The 19,788-nt window shown below is 40.8% G+C and overlaps 1 protein-coding gene and 3 non-coding genes across 4 annotated transcripts; 1 reads left to right on the forward strand and 3 right to left on the reverse strand.

Moving 5' to 3' along the window:
* Positions 1 to 253: 253 nt before the first annotated feature.
* Positions 254 to 10,813, forward strand: LOC119290597 (general transcription factor 3C polypeptide 5-like). The gene is made up of 14 exons (XM_037569227.1): positions 254 to 618; positions 710 to 899; positions 1,165 to 1,263; positions 1,353 to 1,443; positions 2,151 to 2,217; positions 3,351 to 3,393; positions 4,925 to 5,096; positions 5,206 to 5,304; positions 6,585 to 6,650; positions 8,250 to 8,385; positions 8,746 to 8,941; positions 9,685 to 9,809; positions 9,884 to 9,920; positions 10,429 to 10,813. Exons 1-14 carry the CDS (start codon positions 436 to 438, stop codon positions 10,602 to 10,604), a joined length of 1,680 nt encoding a protein of 559 aa, XP_037425124.1. The 5' UTR covers positions 254 to 435; the 3' UTR covers positions 10,605 to 10,813.
* Positions 10,814 to 11,557: 744 nt separating this feature from the next.
* On the reverse strand, positions 11,558 to 11,629 carry TRNAH-GUG. Its single transcript has one exon. It is a non-coding gene; the product is annotated as a tRNA-His (tRNA).
* A 2,235-nt stretch (positions 11,630 to 13,864) lies between these two features.
* On the reverse strand, positions 13,865 to 13,936 carry TRNAH-GUG. Its single transcript has one exon. It is a non-coding gene; the product is annotated as a tRNA-His (tRNA).
* A 2,764-nt stretch (positions 13,937 to 16,700) lies between these two features.
* On the reverse strand, positions 16,701 to 16,772 carry TRNAH-GUG. Its single transcript has one exon. It is a non-coding gene; the product is annotated as a tRNA-His (tRNA).
* Between the last annotated feature and the right edge of the window lie 3,016 nt (positions 16,773 to 19,788).

Below are 19,788 nucleotides of genomic sequence, written 5' to 3' on the forward strand. Positions count from 1 at the left end.
TCAAATCTGAAAAGAGAAAAGGAAAACAACGAAAAATAAAAAAACCGTAACAAAAAACACACACAGAAAACCCCCCCCGAAAGAAACAGGAAGGAGGGAACGGACGCGCACGCTGCCTCCTGGGCCGGCTCATTTCCCCCCAGGCTTTTAGATGACAGCCCACCTTTCTCAGGCCCACAGCCTAATGAGGCACTCCTGAATGGGCCAAATAAGTGGGTTCGACGAGAGAAGCCAGCCCAAGAGGCCCCGGACACCCTCGTCCTCCACCGGACCACCGCGGCGCCACTCCCCTTCGTCGGCCGCCACCCTCTCCGCCGGTCCCCTGCCTTCGCCTCCACTCCGTCCGCGAGCCCGGCAGGCGACGCCGGAGGCCAAACCCCACCGCCCGCCCCTCCCTCCGCCCTATCAAACACCCCCTCTAACTTTGCCTCCCAGATGGTCTCCTCCAGCCCCGCCCCCACGGGGGCGGCGGTGCTCGAGTCACCGTCCACCATCACGGACGGAGCCGTCAGCGGCACACTCCCGCGGACGGAGGCCTTGGCCGTGCACTACCCCGGATACCCCTCCTCTCCCGCTCGCGCCACCCATACCCTCGGCGGCCTCCCCGCCATCGCCAAGGTACGCACACCTAGAACCCTCACCCCTCTCGCTTCCATCAGGCAGCGCAAGCGGAGTGACCTACTTCCGCTTGTTCTCCGATCCCCCGCAGGTCCGGAGTTCCGACCCCGGCTCCCGCCTCGAGCTCCGCTTCCGCCCGGAGGACCCCGATTGCCACCCGACCTTCGGCGAGCCCCGCGCCTCCACCGGCCTGCTCCTCCGCCTCTCAAGGCCCAAGGGAGGCTCCGCGCCACCGCGTGCTGAGGTGGTGGCGCGCGTCCGGACCGCCTACCATTTCGATGGTGAGCGCTTGGCCACAACCTGTTCGATGAAATGCCTTGGTCTTTATTACGCTTTGGAACGGCTGTCATGTTCCAAGGCTCGCCTCTTTTGACCAGTTGGAGCAACTCTAGCTAGTAGCTAATAGATTATGATATGGTGTTTACCAGTATGATACACTATGTTGGACTATGGATGTTACAAATATAAGATTTTATTTGGAGGCAATGATGTGTTTGAATGCAGAATTTTGTACACGCAAATTTGCTCATACACAAGTTTATGCAGGCATGGCAGATTTTCAGCATGTCGTCCCAGTTCATGCTGCTCATGTGAGAAAAAGAAAACGGTTAGATTGTCCCAATGTTAAAGATGATTTGGGCACTGGTAGAATACCTTCGGACTTTCTCTACTTTGATGATGCAATGGCTTAATGTTGCCATTTCTGATCACTCCTTTCCCCTTCTGCATGGCAGATAAGGCAGGAGGTCTAGACATGGATGATGGAGATGTCATGATGTTGGTACCACCGCTCTTCGCAATAAAGGATAATCCAACAAACATAGCGTAAGTGCTCCTAGTTTCACAGTTTACAATGACGTTGAATTTGGGTGGGTGGTGTGTGTGTGTGTGAGTATTTATCAGTATCTGATTTGCTGCTGGTACCTCAAATATCTGCTGGATATATATAAATAACCATGACTATATCTGTGGCTTGAAATATTTGAAGTCAATGCTAACCTAAACAAGCTTTGTAAATTTGTTGTGTTCATCTTCTAGTTGAACAACTCAATTGTTGAAAGTCCTTTTTTTTTCTCAAATCATCTCCAGTGACGAGTCTCTTTTGCTTTGTGCAATCATCATGTTTTTTTTCTTCGTCACCTGTAAAGGAATGACAGTAGGTTCGGTTTCCTATAAGTGCCGCACGATTTTTTGCCGACAAATGCCTTTCATCAGCACACTCATTCACATGGTCAACGTTGTAGCACCAGTTGTGTGGGCACATGAATCTTCACTAAGGCACCGACAATAATTTCAGAATTGATCAGAATGCTCCCAAATATTATTTTTATCTAGATAAAAACATGTTATTCTTACTTTCTCACCCTTGGAAAAGTGGAGCTAAGTTGTCTGCGTAGCTTCCGGGATTAGCTCCACTAGCTTTTAAAATTTTATTTCACCATTATATATATATATATATATATATATATATATATATGACAAATAATATATCATTAAAATATTGCTTAATAATATTTACTGCAATTTTTTAGGCTTCTACCATCGACCAATGCACTATCCAAGAGCATGCAAAGGGGAGTTGTGCGGCATCGGTGGGAGGTTGATCCTCCTTGCATGGACCTTTTCTGTTGCTTATCTGTTGCAGTGATTCTAGGTTCTCATGAATGTCTACTAAATATAATTGTGACATTTTTCTCAGTTTACTCTTTTGGGTAAACTGTACTCGGCCCTACATTGCTAACCAACACTCTAAATAGCAGTAAGCGGTAAGAGACATGCCGCTCGGTCTGAAAGCGGTTTAGCAGTTATAGATATGACTATTTATGTGCAGTCAGGCTTTACTTAAAAGGTGGAGTTGGTGAGCGGTGGTACTCTCAGCATCTCTCCTTCTACCTTCCTTAAATATATGATATCTACAGGAGTTACAACTGGGATATATGATTTCTATTTATCCATAGCAACGCATGGAAATACGGCTAGTCATAGAAAACACACAACTGAACATTGAGTTCTGAATTTTTGTACTGTTTCACCTGAGGGCATTGCTAAGGGTTTACTCTACATCATCTGTCTTAAGTGGTGCTGTCAAACCTGCTTCCTTAATAGTTTCTTGAGGAAGCGCTCATGAATCTTAGTGAGGATGCCTCAAAAGAGCAAGTAATCCTTCTACATGCTATGTGTATAGCGTGAAGATAGACCTGTGGCTAACTCATAGTAGCTGCTATCATCGTCGCAAAGGCTGTTATTTAGAACAATGTTACTCCCCTGTCTTGATTTACCCTATATTTTGTTGTATTGCACTACATTATTTGCTGAATATGTACATATGTTACACTTTGCAATAAGTTCAGCTATATTTGTTGCTGTAACATTTATCCCTTCGAAAGCGGCTAATTAGTTACTAAGTCTCTATCATATCTTTGCTGCTTTATGTTGATAGTTTTGTGAGGTATGATCAGTTGTTGTGAGATAGGCTGCTTCCCACCCATCATTTTCAGAGGAAAATGGGAGCAGCCTTCATAGCACAACTTTTTGCCATATGTAGACATTCCACTCAAGTTTTTTATATTGCTCTCATTGCACCTTTGGTTACCACGCTTACTTGAATAGCGGTTAGGACATTTTTTTCTGCTACCTCATTCAATGCCTTCTCTTGGGAGATGTGTCCATTGTAGTTGGTGTGAAATAGCTTATTGACTGCATTGGTGATGACTGTTTTTCTTTGCTTGCAGATGGATATTGAACCAACCCTTGCACTTCCTTTCAACATTGAAGATATCCTTTGTTTAGTGTTATACCATCAACTTTGTGTACTTTCTTAATAAACATAGGACAACATCTTACATGTTACTCTGTTTTATAAAATGTTTGGATCTGTCACCTGACTTCACGTATTGTATTGAGATTGCCATCAGAAGCATCCGTAACTAGTGTTAAGTGCCACTTTCAACATTTGAGGATAGAAAGGGACCAAAATGCATTTGATGGTGGAGCTTGGTCTCAGGTCAGGTCCCATGGGCAGGGGCAGGTAAGGCACATGACATGGCCGGGTTGTAGGTGAGCTCGGCCTTAGGTAGGGGCATTGCCGCTGTCCTCAAATCAAGTCATGGTCAGCACTATGTAATCATCGAATATGGGTATTCTGAGCGCTGACCATTGGAAGTGAATCACAACACTGGTGACATCTGTTTCATGTGCGCCACTGCAAAATACGCAAGCATAGGTGGCAGATCCAACATCTTTCTTGCACACTTCAAGTGGCATATAAGATATATTGCCATTTGCGTGTATGATATTAAAGCAGTTGGAGCTTATGGTTTTGAGCCAAAATGAAGGAATATTGAAGTAAGCTAACAAGGAGTGAGAAAATCAAGAGCTAAAAAATAATTTAGAGCTAGGCAAAAGAACGGAAGAGACCAAAAACAGGAAAAGAGAGAACATTTTGCACGAGGAGGTTAGTATGTTTATTTAGGTTCCATCAAGAGACGTACTAGAGTCTTGACTTTGTGTTGAGGGGCAGAGTTCTATATGCTTCTTGGGAAAAAAATTCTTTTGTTTTCACAGTTTATCTGCCTTGCATTAACATTTTACTCTTATCTCAACTCATATTAGCAACTGCCATGGTGTAATTAAGGAATTTATATTATTATTTCTGCATAATTTATGGGAATCCTTTTTTTAATCTTTCTGAATTATATCCATTTTTTATTCCGGCGTGTCAGTATCCTCATAAATCCACAACCTTGATGTTTAGCTTCCCAACTGGTAGTCGGTTCCCTTTCTCCCGGATCAATGAAGAAGGGAGAAGTCAATTGATTCTTCCAAAAACCCGGAAGCGAAGTGCTATGCTGGGGTGAGGGTGTTGGTTATTTCAGAAGTTGGAATGACAAGCAACCCAGTAATAGCACTCCTTTATATTTCTCCAATATAAATAATTGTGCTCCCTGTCAATGCATTTATTTTACACATAAGTGCCTCTCGTACAGTACTGTGGTAAAAGAGAACACCAGCAATAACAATGACACCACCCATATTTTCTGATAATTTTATGTATCCTTTTGTATTTGGAGATAGAACAATGCAGTGGTGACATGCGATGGTAGTATAATTTTTTTGCCATAAATGACCCTTTATGTTTAAAACTTGGTGTTCCATTATGACCTATACTCTGTTATTCTGACGTGGCTATCCATGAATTTTCCTCGTAAGAGGATGTCTTTGCAAAATCTTAGATAGTGCTCCGAGGAAGGAAATTATCTTCCTCATTTCCTCAAGCATATCCTTGTTTACCTTAATTGCCATTTACCTGTCCCCAAGAAGGTTAACTGGGAAGACCACATACCAAGGAATTCGTCAGAGTGGAATTCGCAGATGGCTGTGTGCAAATTATTTGACGAGCGTCCTGTGTGGCCAAGACAGTCACTTTATGAACGTTTGATTGATGATGGTGTGCATGTGTCAACAAGCCAGTTCAAAAGGTATCGTTGTTTCTTTAACTCCTGAATCATTTAGGCCTTTCAATATGTCTTAACATCTTCCAACTATCATCTCTTCATTCATTTTGTTTCTTTTTGTGTGCTTGCTCAGCCTTTTGTTTAAAGCTGGATACTACTTCTCTACTGGACCCTTTGGTAAATTCTGGATCAAAAAAGAATATGATCCTCGTAAAGATCCTGAGTCACGAATGTAAGCACTGCTTTGTTGAACTATTTGCTTATTTGACATTCATTAAATATTCTTTTGAGAGCAGAGCCTATTACTTAAATTGTAAGGAATGCTTCTGATGTTTCTTTTTTCAGCTGCAAATATCAATGACCATAAAGTTGTCATATCAGAACCTATGAAATATGAGCTACCCTAAAAAAAATATTTGAAATGCGAACTCCATTATCAAACATTGACAAGTCTTATCTTTCTGAACTACACTACATTAGCCAAATGGTTTTTCCTTTACAGTTGAATCATTAGACTACTGCTAAATTTAAGAGAAGAGTGCAAATGCAATTCTTTTAGTATATGGATAATGCGGTGATGGGCTACTTAATGAGAAAGCGAGATGAGAATGAAAAATATATATTACTAGATTGCTTCTCGGTAAAAGTATGTAACTGAAATACATCCTCTAGAACTTATAAGGGTTACATCTGCTGTCTGGGTGTTGGATTGTTGGATAGGTCTGGGTTGGTTTGGAATTCAGATCAGCATATCTCTATCTCCTGTTGACCTGTTGTCCTGGCCCCACAACTTCTCTATTCCAAGGTTAGTAACATTGTTAGCAATCATATTATAACGCTACAACCAAGGTTAAATTGTAGAAAAAAACAATCCAATCAAGTAACATCGATGAGGATGGGCTGGATGCCGGTTCTGGGCACCGACCTTATTGATTGGTGATCTTCTCGGGAATGTGAGGGCCAACTCTCAAGGGACGTGAGAACTGCGATCCTGCTCATCTTCTGGACACTTTGAAGGCACTGAACGGAAAAAGCCTAGCCAGCCACCAGCTTCACGCCTCCCCCTGTATCTCGCCCAGAACCATTTCTCTCGCAATGTAGCCAGAAAAGGTCAAACAGGAGATCTTGGCCTTTATTCCCTGCTACTATGTGTCCGTCTGGATGTATCCTTGAAAAAAAAAGTAACATCGATGATCAAATCTACTTCCAAAAGAATAGTTCATCTAACTAGAGACAACATCCATCATATTCTCAGAAACCTTCTTTGAGGAGTTCCTATCCTGAAAATGTAACTTCTTCCATGTATGAGGAGAAGAAACTTTATGACAATCATGCTTTAGCTTTGCAGTCAAATGTTAAAATAACCCGGAGTAACAAACTTGTAGAAAGGAGAATCTCTTAGCTACATTTCTTGCGACCACAATCTTTCTTTACCTATGCATTTCATTCTTGTCTTGGAACTCTATTTCTTGGCTATCTTAGAATCTTTTAAAAATGATGTTCTTGTGCTAGATATCAGCGAATTGATTTTCGCATGCCTCCTGAGCTAAGGAATCTTCAAACGAAAAGGCACAATGGGTGAGTCATATATTTCTTTTTGCTTGCATTTCGAGCCACTGTTATATCATTGCATTATTTAAAAGATCTGTCTCTCAACTTCCCCGTTGTTTCCTATATTAGTGTCTCGTTGTTAAAAATACTTCGTAATACTATATAGTTACTAGCCTTTTATTACTGGCGAAAGAACTTGGTGATCAAAAGATGCACACTCTACTCCGTGCCCATGCCCAAAACGGGATACACCTAGTAAATGTAATACCTTTTTTAAACCTCATCATGAATTCCTGCCACACCTCGTGTGAATCCAATGGACGCCAGTGCCCACTGTATAAGATTTTAGTTGAATATAAGATACTGATTTGTTTGCAATTCAACTAAAACGTTTGTGTCCATTTTTCAGTACCCAAAACAGTGAATGTATGTGCCAATTCTTAACATTAGCCTGCTGATTTGAGCAATAATAAGCATGTTTCTGTTACGTAGATTTCTCAGAAGTACGTAGTATTTCTTCACTGAAATAGATAAATATATTAATTTAGCTTGATTGTGGGAAAAGGTGAACATGGTAATAGTAGGAGCTGTTCTGGAGTTAAGTTAGGTACTTGTTATGGTGCGTCAAACTTCACGCTGCAAAGTTTTGTCATAGTGATAGTGACCATAATTGATTCCACCTTCTAACTGCAATTGGGTGGGACTTTGTAGAGGACTTGATTGTGATTAAATAGTGAAACTTCCGTAATGAGAATTTAGGTCATACATCCAGGTGCAATTCTCAAACACTACATGTGCATAAAGTGTTGAAGCTTCATTACTGATAGGAAAATAAAATTGGCTTTGGCATATTCTAGTTCTCCACTAAGGGTTTCTATCAAAATACTTTTGAACTGTAGATGTAGTAATGCATGTTCCACTATGAGTGTTTTCAAGGTTTTCTGTTGAACTACTGGGTCACTGGGAAGAACTAATCCTATATACCTAAATAATTGATCCCCACTAACTCTAATTCTCTCAACATACAACTATGCCAAGTCACCATGCCACCATGCATGGGAAAAGACCCACGCTAGCATACACCATGCATGCTACTCATATTCAATAAATATTCTACAACTATATAATAATTAAATAAAATAAAAAAATTGATAAACTTCTTCTCCTTTATTCATAATGTTAATATAAATACTAATGTTTCAATTCCATAATGTTAATATAAATACTAATGTTTCATACTATCAGATCTCATTGAAATAATTGCATCCAGTTTCCACAGCAACACACGGGCATCATCTCTAGTATGAGCACAACACGAACCATGTAATAATCCTGACAGTTTCCCGATATGGTGAACAAATGCTTAGCTCTTCACTTTTATTTGTGTCAATCCAGTTGAACATTTATGGGGGCAAATCTGCCGTAACATATTTAGTTCCTCACTTCATATCTCCAGATGATTGTGTTCTCTGGTGCCTGGTGGTGTCATTGTCTGTTCACAAATAAACTTGGGTTATGAATGGCTTTGTTTAAATGCTGCTCTCTTTGAATAAGAAGGCCTTTACATTTGCTGCTTGTTCTTCTCCCTCCTGCTTATACATTTTTTCTTTTCTTTTGACATGTAAGATCTGAGAAGTGGTCAGAGATGTGCAAGCTTGAAAGGATGCCATCGAAAAGTTTCATCTTCCTGCAATTATTTGAACTGAAAGATGACTTCATTCAAGCCGAAATTAGAAAACCTTCTCATCAATCAACTTGCTCAGTGAGTAACTAAATATTTGTTTTGATGCTTTTTTGGATAGAAAGAACATAAACATTGTATGGGCATAACATATCAACTGTTACTTATCTACTCGTGTATCTGACATGAATTAACTTTTGTGGCATTTTGCTGGCCTTCAGAAATCTCACTGTACAATCATTGTAAGTGTCTTGTTGAGGGAAAGTGTCAGACTACGTAGTTTTTCTGTTGCAAGCAGCTCTGCTTGTGTACCTTCATCGACCACTTTTAATCATACCAAGTTCTCCCAAATTTGCTGTGATCATAATCTGTGTAATAATCTTGATTCATTGCTTGTAACAACATTTCTTTGCATGCATAAACTAACTAATCCCTATGTAGCATTCGACAGGTTGGTTTTCTAAGCCAATGATTAAAAGTTTGAGGTTACAACTATGCATAAGGTTCCTCTCATTATGTCCTAATGAAGATGCCAAAACCCTTTTGAGAAGTTCCCATCAACTTCTTGAAAGGTCCAAAAAGCAGGAAGCTATTTGCAGATCTGAGCAACTGAAGGAAAGAAAAGATGTTGATGAAGGTTTAGTCTCATCTACTAGTCAAATGCATATTTGTTTAATACTTATGGGCTCTGGCCGCTGGGTACCCTGCAGACATAGTGTATGTTTCGCTTTTCGTGATTTGTAGACCTCTTACTGAGCAGTATGAACTTGCTGCGTACCTGCATCGTTCAAAACAATTTTCATTGAGCTAATTATATACTGCTTCGATGGCTTTATTAATCTAATTTTGTGAACCAAGATTCATTTGGAGCTATTTTAGGTTTGACTACTTATGAGCTCACGAGAAATTCCCAAAAGGTTTATAGTACTAGAACATGATAGAAAACTTGACCTGTGAGTACAATATTCTCTTTGTTTGCACTGGACATATTATCCACATTCTAACTTTTTCTAGCACTATGCTATCTTTAAGGAAATTCGTAGAAAATACCCAAGTGCACTATCTAGCTTAAAAATGCTTATGAACAAGGTTCATGTTTCTATATCCCATTTTCGTGCATGCTAGGTTTGTACTTCTGTTTGTATGGGCTTTGATACAAGTTCAGGTCAATTGGTAGCTCGTGTGTTCGATGAACAAATGTTTGTTCTTCTTCCTAGAGAGATACTTAAGCACATCCATAAAAAAAAAGGGCAGCCCGGTGCATGTAGCTCCCGCTTGCGCAGGGTCCGGGGAAGGGTCCGACCACTTTGGGTCTATAGTACGCAGCCTTCCCCTACATTTCTGTAAGAGACTGCTTGTTAAATCCTATTTATTCTGCAGAAGCTCCTGCTGAACATGTTGGATCTGAGGATCAGATGGACACTAACAACTCTGATAGTGAAGATGCTGATGACGAGGAAGAGGAAGATAAAGAGGAATCAGATGGTTATGATTCTCCAGCCATGGTATGTGTCACTACTTGCACCTTTGGCCCTATAATATGCTCTACAGTAACTAATTGTTTACTATATCTATGTAGGCCGAGGATGTTCCTGATTTCGCCTTACATGAGTCCTGTATCCTTAATACAATTCATTTTATGAAATTTGATTTCTCATGGGGAAAAAGTACCAGGCTGTTGCAACTTTGTGCCCATTCCTCTCTGTGCCTGACACTCATCTTTTTCCTGTAAGGAAGGTAGCAGTAAAAATATTACAATATGTTGGTTAACAAAGAGTACAAACACAACAAGTTGGGCTACGGTTTCACTCATTTTCTGCAGCAGTTAATTCATGACCTGGGGAGAAGGGAACTGGGCTAGTTCTGGTTGCTTAGTGTAAACTTGGTGATTTCCCTTTCTTGCAAATATTTCAAATGAGTTACCAGATTTTACATTTTTGAGGTTGGAGTAACAAGAAGCAGTACTTAAGGTTGCGATTACTAACCAAAGTTTCTTTTCTCAATCCTTGAGTCGGCTTTTACATGGTTAAAGAACCTTTGCATTGCATTAATTTTTTCCCTTTCTCTTTTAATATATGAGTGTTGGAAGTTGTGTTGCTGGTGTTTTCCTATAAGATGTATCAGACACACTTGGAGAAGGCTTCTCCACTGGATACCTTGAGGAGGTTTTGCGCAGCTTTCCACTGAATGAAGACGGCCAGAATAAATCAGGTGATGCCCTTAATAATGGTGAAGCAAGTGATGGGGAGTTTGAAATTTTCGAACAGCCTAGTGACGATGAAGAATATTCCGATGGTTAGTGGGGCCTTTTGGGGAGTGGCAAGATATCCTCAGGTTATATTTTATGGGCCGTTGTTGACAGTACTTTGTTCATTGGATTTTAGGCTCTAGGGTTGTTTAGGATTTCATAGCAGGTTGTTTAGCTATCTATGGAGCTAGATATTTAGCCTTGTTAACATGATGTTGGATGTCACTAGAAGCTAGTTCACTATAATTGTCCTGTCAGCTACTCCCTCTATCCCATAATATTATGATGTTATTACATCCAATATGTGAGTATATTGGATGTAATAGCATCTTATATTATGGGATGGAGTATTTCTTTAGTGCTTTGTATTTCCGGCCCGTGCGTTTTCAATGGAGTGTGGTTTCGTCGTAGTGTATTGCACTGTTCTTGTATTCCGCCCGTGCGTTTTCAACAGAGCGTGGTTTCGTCGTAGTGTATTGCACTGTTGTGTTCGTTACTAGTGTACTCTGGGTGCTGTCAGAGTACTACCCTAAGAAAAACTGTGAAGGTTGCTTCCAGTTTGACACGATTTCTAAACGGGAGCTGCGACACAAAAAATCAAGTCGTGTGAATTGGGTATTCATATGTTCGGTGTTTTCTTCTTTGTGCAAAGGATCCAAATAGGCAAGTGCATTTTACTATGTCCTTGAAGGTGTTCCATAGATAAGCAAAAAAGGGGTTTCATTTTGGATTCCCCAATTTTGAAAAATTGCATATTAATTTCCTTCATATGAACAGAAAAAAACGATGACTCAAAGAAGTTCTCTACTAGAAACTTTGTATCGCGCACATGACTTAGCAAAAGAAATTAAGATAAAGATCGTCGGGATAGCAATATTTTCCATCCGGGTATTACTCACGTCAAGAGATTATCTAGACAATTAGCAAAAGAAATTGCGTGTCTGAATTGCAAGAAATCTACTATAAAAAGGAAAGAATGTGGGAAAAAATTAGCAAAAGAAATTGTGTGGCTGCTGGGATTCGAGCCCAGGTCTCCACGGCCACAACGTGGAATTCTCACCACTAAACTACAGCCACAATCATGTGCAATTTTAGCGGGAACCCTCTCTACACACTTTCTTCTGTTGATATCACACTACATAGGCCCGTGATAAAACCTAATTAGAGCACAAGTATTTCCCACTAAAAAATAAACCTAGGGTCAAATTGTTGGCATGTAGACAAAAAAATGCTAAAACCTAGAGAACGAGTGTTTCCCACAATTTTTTTAACATACTTAACCACTATCTTAATACCTGTAAATAAACTAGAGCATGCCACAAGTCACCAAAGAGCAGACTATGGACGTACTCCCTCCGTCCCATAATATAAGACGCTTTCTGACACTACGGTAGTGTCAAAAAACGTCTTACATTACGGGACAGAGGGAATAGTTGTGAAGCCGAGGACACAATGTGTGCACTAAAGGCCGATAGACAAGCCAACATATTGAGGCGGTTTTCGCAAAATAAAAAATAATTGAGGTGGTAACAACTGCTTAAGGTGCTCAAACAATTAGAGCAGGAACAATGCAAAAAAAAATTGAGTAGCAACGGACAATAGGGAAAGGAACAATGCAATTTTTTGCTTTGAACATTAATTGAACTGCGAATAGCAGCTTATTTACATCAGCATTTGTCCTTTTTTCTTCAAATTCTGACTTGTAATTTTGTGCTGCCCTAGATACACCTTGTATATCGCTCGATTGCACCTAATTGCATGGCACTTACTCCCACCACACAGCCGGCCATCATCTACTAAAACAACACCCTATCGTTGGCTTCCCTAATTTCCATAGCAATGGGTCCCAATCTGGGCTACGATATTAATTAAGTGTATCTCTGGTAAATAAATTGTTCTTTACATATTGTCTTCGCCTTGCAAATGGAACCTTATTTCCCATATTTCATCATCCAAACTAAAAACAAACTTTAGTAAAATAACATAATTAGTTGCTACCCCAATCCCATAATTAGTAACACACCTGAAGCAAATAAACTAGTCACTAACATCCTTGATACCATGTTTAAGAAATAATATATAAGCTTATTTAACACTAATTGTAATAGCTTCAATGTCAAGCATATAAAAACCAAGATCTAATTCCCGACATACATATATTACTACACGCAGATAAACATATGCTCCCTCTGTAAAGGAATATAAGATGTAAACGCTCTTATATTTCTTTACAGAGGGAGTACTATGCAAATAACTAATTTCAGATAACATGTTCAAAATGAACATACATATAATTTGACTATCCCCAATTTTAAAACACTAACACTGAACCAATGCCCAATTTTAGAGAACATGCTCATCCTATTGCACTAGAACTCTCTGTATAGTGGACATGTTCATCCAGTTTCAGAGAACCTTGTACATACATGACATGTTCATCTAATTTCCCCCACAATTCGTCCCAAACCCTAAATCTCTATTTCTCCTATTACCCTGAAATCAAAATAAAAAAACAACAGAGAGGAAAGAGAGAGCGGTTGGACTTACATGCCGCTGCCGAGTGGGGAAGCCCAGGTGTGGTCGCCGGTCAGATCAACCACAATCACTCTGGCCAAAGACGTCACCGCACACTATATCGGGACGACTAGGGCGGCTCAAAGGTGTTTCATTGATAATTTTTCATTCGGATATTATACTCATGTAAATAGATTATTTAGACAATTGGAAAGAGAAGCAAAAAAAACCTAACTTTTTCTTTTGAGCCGTAAAACAAAACTAACTAGACATGTTCTATTGTGGCCATATGGGCAACATATCTCTTTAGCCTTTTCAATGATCTTAAAGGCTCCAAATCTCTAATAAGCTTGTCACGGTGCCTGAGTACTTGATAGGAAAATGTCCCTCAATCCACTCTTGTTTATTTTTTTTAAATACTCTTTTTCTAATTTATTCTCATCATAGAAACTTGCTCAAAGCAGGTTACAATCCATTTCAGATTAATAACAACTGAGATTTTTTGCATGAAAAAGAATAATCTAATCATTTGGCAGTGCAAGAAGAGTACTGTGAAAAAGAAAAATGTGAGAATAAAAACCTAGCAAAACTCTTGTTTATTTTTTTTGAAAATACTCCTTTTCTAATTTATTCTCATCATAGAAACTTGCTCAAAGCAGGTTACAATCCATTTCAGATTAATAACAACTGAGATTTTTTGCATGAAAAAGAATAATCTAATCATCTGGCAGTGCAAGAAGAGTACTGTGAAAAAGAAAAGGGACAAAATGTGAGAATAAAAACCTAGCAAAACAATTATGTGGCTGCTGGGATTCGAGCCCAGGTCTCCACGGCCACAACGTGGAATTCTCACCACTAAACTACAGCCACAATCGTGTGTATTTTGAGCTTCAAATTACAAGTAGACAAATGTCTCCTTCAAGACCTTTACACACTTTCTTCTGTTGCGATATGATGTTGGCATTTAGATCAAAAATGCTAAAACCTAGAGAAACAAAAACAAACTTAACCACTATCTCAATACCTGTAAATAAACCAGAGCATGACTGCATGCCATCATGCTTGGCTCCAGCTATTCAGCTTTATATTTACCTTCTTTTAAATTTCATACCACTGCACCATTCCCAGCTAATTCTCTTACTCTGTTTTGATTGACGCCTTGAGCTTCAGCCTACAAAGGGAAAAAGGAAGTTAAGGGTAACTTTGATCAGCCAACATAAGGCCCTCTTTGTTAATCTCGTAGCCAACAAAATAAAAGTACTCCCTCTGTCCCAAAATAAGTGTCTTAGCCCTAGTGTAATTTTGTACTAAAGTTAGTACAAAGTTGAGACACTTATTTTGGGACGGAGGGAGTATAACCATATTTCCTGAACCATCATAAAAACATTTCAAATTTTCAATATTTCCTGTTATTTTAGGGCAAATTATATATGTGCATTCTTCAGATTTCAGCATGGTATTCTTTCTACCAAGATTCCATCCATCTTCTCACAAATATTTTATGACAGATCATCAAGCATTCAAGCTCACCTATACACTTAAACATTCAGAAACAAACTTAATTTAATGCTAAGAATGTTTTTGTCACCCAATAAAAAAGGCTATGCTCACAAAACATGGAAGAATAGACGTGGTTAAAATTGAGCAAGTTGAATTATCTGCTCAACACATAAAATTGAGCAAGTTGTGGCAAGGAAAAAAAATAAAACACGTGTACATAGTGAGAAGCCTCTGCATCACCATCCATACCTCCTGTGTTCCCATCCTCGCCTCAACTGCAACCATTTTGGACTTCTCCCACTAAAGATGCAGGGTATCTTCTGTTGGGTCCTGTAGAGCATTTAAAATCAAAGTCAAATTTATGTAAAGAACAGAAGTTATTACAGCTAGATGATCAGAACTCTTCCTAATCTAGTAACCAATGTGTCTAGCTTAACTCTGTTCTCATGGCTGATGGAGATGATCAGAGCATGGTCATCGCAGATCCAGAAATAAATGCTAGGAAATCAGCACTTCCCATTGCACAAAAACTCGTTTCCCATCTCTCAGTTATCGATATGAGGTCTGTATCATATAAAGATCTCATTGCACAAAAAATATTTTCCCATCTGCCAAAACACTGAGTTCACACATTCAGTTTCAAATTCAATTTGACAAAACAGTGGAATAAGAAGAAAGCCACCGGGGGTGTATCCTCCTTTTCAAAAAAAAGAAGAAGAAGAAAGCCACCATCCTCCGCCTTAGCATGGTCTGGCCATATTGGCAATATACCTCTTTAGCCTGCAGACTTTTGATGATCTTAAATGATCCAAATCTCTAATAAGCTTGCCACAGTGGCAGAGTACTTGATGGGAAAAATGTCCTTCATTTCACTCTTGTTATATTCTTTTTTTGAAAAAATATACTTGTTATAAACTTGCTGAAAATAGGTTAAAATCCATTTCTGATAATAATAGCTGATGTAATTTTTTGCATGAAAAGAATAATCTAATCATCATGCAGGAGCAATTACATGCAATCAGACATCTAGATTGCAATGAATGTACTGTCAAAAAAGAAAAAATGTGGGGAAAAATAGCAAAAAAGAATTGTATCCTCCTTTTCAAAAAAAAGAAGAAGAAGAAGAAAGCCACCATCCTCGGCCTTAGCATGGTCTGGCCATATTGGCAATATACCTCTTTAGCCTGCAGACTTTCGATGATCTTAAATGATCCAAATCTCTAATAAGCTTGCCACAGTGGCAGAGTACTTGATGGGAAAAATGTCCTTCATTTCACTCTTGTTATATTCTTTTTTTGAAAAAATATACTTGTTATAAACTTGCTGAAAACAGGTTAAAATCCATTTCTGATAATAATAGCTGATGTAATTTTTTGCATGAAAAGAATAATCTAATCATCATGCAGGAGCAATTACATGCAATCAGACATCTAGATTGCAATGAATGTACTGTCAAAAAAGAAAAAATGTGGGGAAAAAATAGCAAAAAAGAATTGTGTGGCTGCAATATACCTCTTTAGCCTGCAGACTTTCGATGATCTTAAATGATCCAAATCTCTAATAAGCTTGCCACAGTGGCAGAGTACTTGATGGGAAAAATGTCCTTCATTTCACTCTTGTTATATTCTTTTTTTGAAAAAATATACTTGTTACAAACTTGCTGAAAACAGGTTAAAATCCATTTCTGATAATAATAGCTGATGTAATTTTTTGCATGAAAAGAATAATCTAATCATCATGCAGGAGCAATTACATGCAATCAGACATCTAGATTGCAATGAATGTACTGTCAAAAAAGAAAAAATGTGGGGAAAAAATAGCAAAAAAGAATTGTGTGGCTGCAGTACACCTCTTTAGCCTGCAGACTTTCGATGATCTTAAATGATCCAAATCTCTAATAAGCTTGCCACAATGGCAGAGTACTTGATGGGAAAAATGTCCTTCATTTCACTCTTGTTATATTCTTTTTTTGAAAAAATATACTTGTTACAAACTTGCTGAAAACAGGTTAAAATCCATTTCTGATAATAATAGCTGATGTAATTTTTTGCATGAAAAGAATAATCTAATCATCATGCAGGAGCAATTACATGCAATCAGACAGATGTGGGGAAAAAATAGCAAAAAAGAATTGTGTGGCTGCTGGGATTCGAGCCCAGGTCTCCACGGCCACAACGTGGAATTCTCACCACTAAACTACAGCCACAATCATGTCTATTTTGGGCCACCAAGCTACAAGTATAAAAATACCTCCTTCAAGACTTCTTCAAGACTTCAAAACTTAAAGCACTATCTCAACTCCTGTGAATAAACTAGAGCATGACACAGGCCACAAAAGAGCATGAGGGCACAGTGTGTGTCACTCTTGGCCAACAGACAAGCTAACATATTGAGGCAATTTTCACAGAAATAAAAAATTTAAAATATTGAGGCGGTAACAGCAGCTTAAGGCGATCAAACAGTTAGAGCAGGAACAATACAAATTCTGCTTTGAACAACATTTGAACTGTGAATAGCAGCTTATTTACATCAGCTGGCATTTTGTCCTTTTTGCTCCAAATTCAGACTTGTAATTTTGTGTGTGTTAATATTGCTCGATTGAACCTAATTGCATACACTTACTCCCGGCAAACAGCCGGCCAACGTCTACTAAAACAACACCTGACGTTGGCTTCGCTAATTTGCGACCTTTATACTGTATATAGGCTGCTCAAAACTTGATCTCATCTCATATGCTTGGATGGATATTAATACTAACTCCCTAACAGATCAAGGCCTTGGTACACTGCCACACTGGTAAATCTTGGTCAATCTGACAGTCACATCCCACTACTTCAGTAGACTATCTGGTCACATATAATCTTACAAAACCGCAATGTATATGGGAGAAACGGCGGTGGTACAGTGCAGAATACAGATCATGGGCTACCGGTGTCAGCAACACAGCTCCAAGCAGGCACCTTCTGCGCATCCATCACTGCCATCGAGCGTCTAATATGCTCCACCTCAGGCCATCTATCACCACTGCCTGCTTGCACATTACTATACACCACATGGTAGCCAACATTATCTGGTTCCAACTCCATAAGTTTCCGAGCCGCAAAAGATGCCAGCTCGACATTTGAATGTGTTTTGCATGATGCAAGTAGAGCACCCCAAATTCTTCCGTCTGGCTTAACATTCATGCCACTGATCACTTGGGCAGCTTCATCTAGGTTACCTGAACGGCCAAGGATGTCCACCATGCAAGTGTAGTGGCCTAGCTCCGGTGTGATGCCAAACTTCCTAACCATGCAATCAAACAATGCACGAGCTTCAGTAACAAGCCCTGAGTAACTACATGCTGACAGCAAGCTCAGGAAGGTCACTCCGTTTGGCATTACTCCTTCCGCAAGCATTTGGTCAAACAATGCCAGAGCTTCCTTGCCATTGCCATGAATCGCGTACGCTTCAATCATTGAACTCCATGCGACAATGTCTCTCTGCTGGATGTTGTTGAAGCACCGGCGTGCCAAATGGATGTTCCCGCATCTAGCATAGAATTTAACAATGGATGTCTCCAAGTAACAACTATTCTCATATTGTGCAGCATGGCTGTTCCGTATGATGTATCCATGAGCTGATTTACCTAGCCGCGAAGCACCTAATTCCATGTAACTGATGACTAGTCCTTGAAGCATGTCAGCATTGATAGCTAGCTGAGAGTTCAACATTCGCCCAAACAGATGGACTACCTGTAAGAAGTGCCCATGGTGGATGAGACCCCACATCATGGCTGACCATATGCAGCTGCCTGTTCCCTTGAATTCCTCAAACAACTTGGCGGAAGATTCCATTTCACCGCATTTAGCATAGAAATCCAGAAAGGATGCCACCAAGACTGGATCAGTAAGCCCGCTCCTAATTACGAAACAATGGAGCTTTTCTCCTTGCTCAAGACACCTGTGCTTGGCAAATGCAGCAACCAGGGCAGTTAAGGTCTGGCAGGTTGGACACACTTCCTCTCTTCTCATCCTCTCAAACATGTCAATGACTTGAGCAACGTTCCCCTGCGACGAAAACTCCGAGATTATAATGTTCCAAGAAACCGCATCTCTTCCTCCCGGGGACAGCTCGAACAGCCTCACCGCGTCGCCCAAGCCAGACGCCGTCCTGCTCAAGTGCGTCAGTATTGAGTTGAGAACCAGCGGCTCTTCGCTTAAACCGCTCTTCATCGCATAGCAGTGCAGCTGTCTCCCCCCAGGAACGTCCCTCTCGGCAGTACACAGACGAAGCAGGACGGCGAGCGTCACCGCACTCGGCTCGCACTGGTCCATCCGCATCTTGGTCACCAATCCGGACACCTCCCGTCGGTCGCCTGTGCCGACATAGGCAGATATCAGAGAGGTCCAGGAAACCACGTCCCTTGCAGTCATTTCGTCGAACAGCTGCCGCGCGGAGGCGACCGCGCCGTGCCTCACGTAGGCGTCGACGAGGGTGTTGCAGAAGTACAGGTTGAGGGCGAACCCGGTCCGGACGCCGACCGAGTGGGCGGCCCCGACGAGGCCAGCGACGGCGAGCGAGGCCGCCGCGCGGTTGAGCAGCGGGAGCGTGAAGCCGTCCGGGCGGGCGCCGGCGCGGAGCATGGCGGCGAAGGCGGAGACGGCCGCCGCCGGGAGGCCGGAGTCGAGGCGGTCTCTGATGGCGGCGTTCCATTGGGGGGCGGTGGCGCAGGTGGAGGTGGCCGGAGGCGGTGAGCTGGGGAGGAGGAGGCTGCTGCGCGGGGCTATCAGCAGAGCGGGTGTTGGGCGAAATGCAGAAAAGGAACGTGGAGGCATCTTGGTTCGACTGCAACAAGCCCGCCGTCCAGTTCGTCCCCGCCGGCACGCTGCTCCAGCAGCCGGGTAAAGCGCATCTCCAGCCACGCCCCCGATCATTTAATCGGCAACGTACACTTTCGATCCAATGGCACAGGTTCTAGTTTCCATCCTTCCACTGAAGAAGAGTTTCTACCAGATACTTTGTCTGTATTAGCCGGCTGGCCGTAGCAGGCGCCTTGAATATAAGCTTCCATTTGGTTTAAAACCGACATACTTGGTACTCCCTCTGTCTAGATGTATAAGTCATTTTAGCTTGTGCATCGCGATCAAGATAGAGGGGAAACGAGAGAACTTAATGTTTTTTTCTAGTTAATAGCATTGCATGCAATGAATAAACCACTGCATGTCATGTTTGAAAATCTC

This window comes from Triticum dicoccoides, chromosome 1A (assembly GCF_002162155.2).
Source record: "Triticum dicoccoides isolate Atlit2015 ecotype Zavitan chromosome 1A, WEW_v2.0, whole genome shotgun sequence".
Taxonomy (NCBI): Eukaryota; Viridiplantae; Streptophyta; class Magnoliopsida; order Poales; family Poaceae; genus Triticum; species Triticum dicoccoides.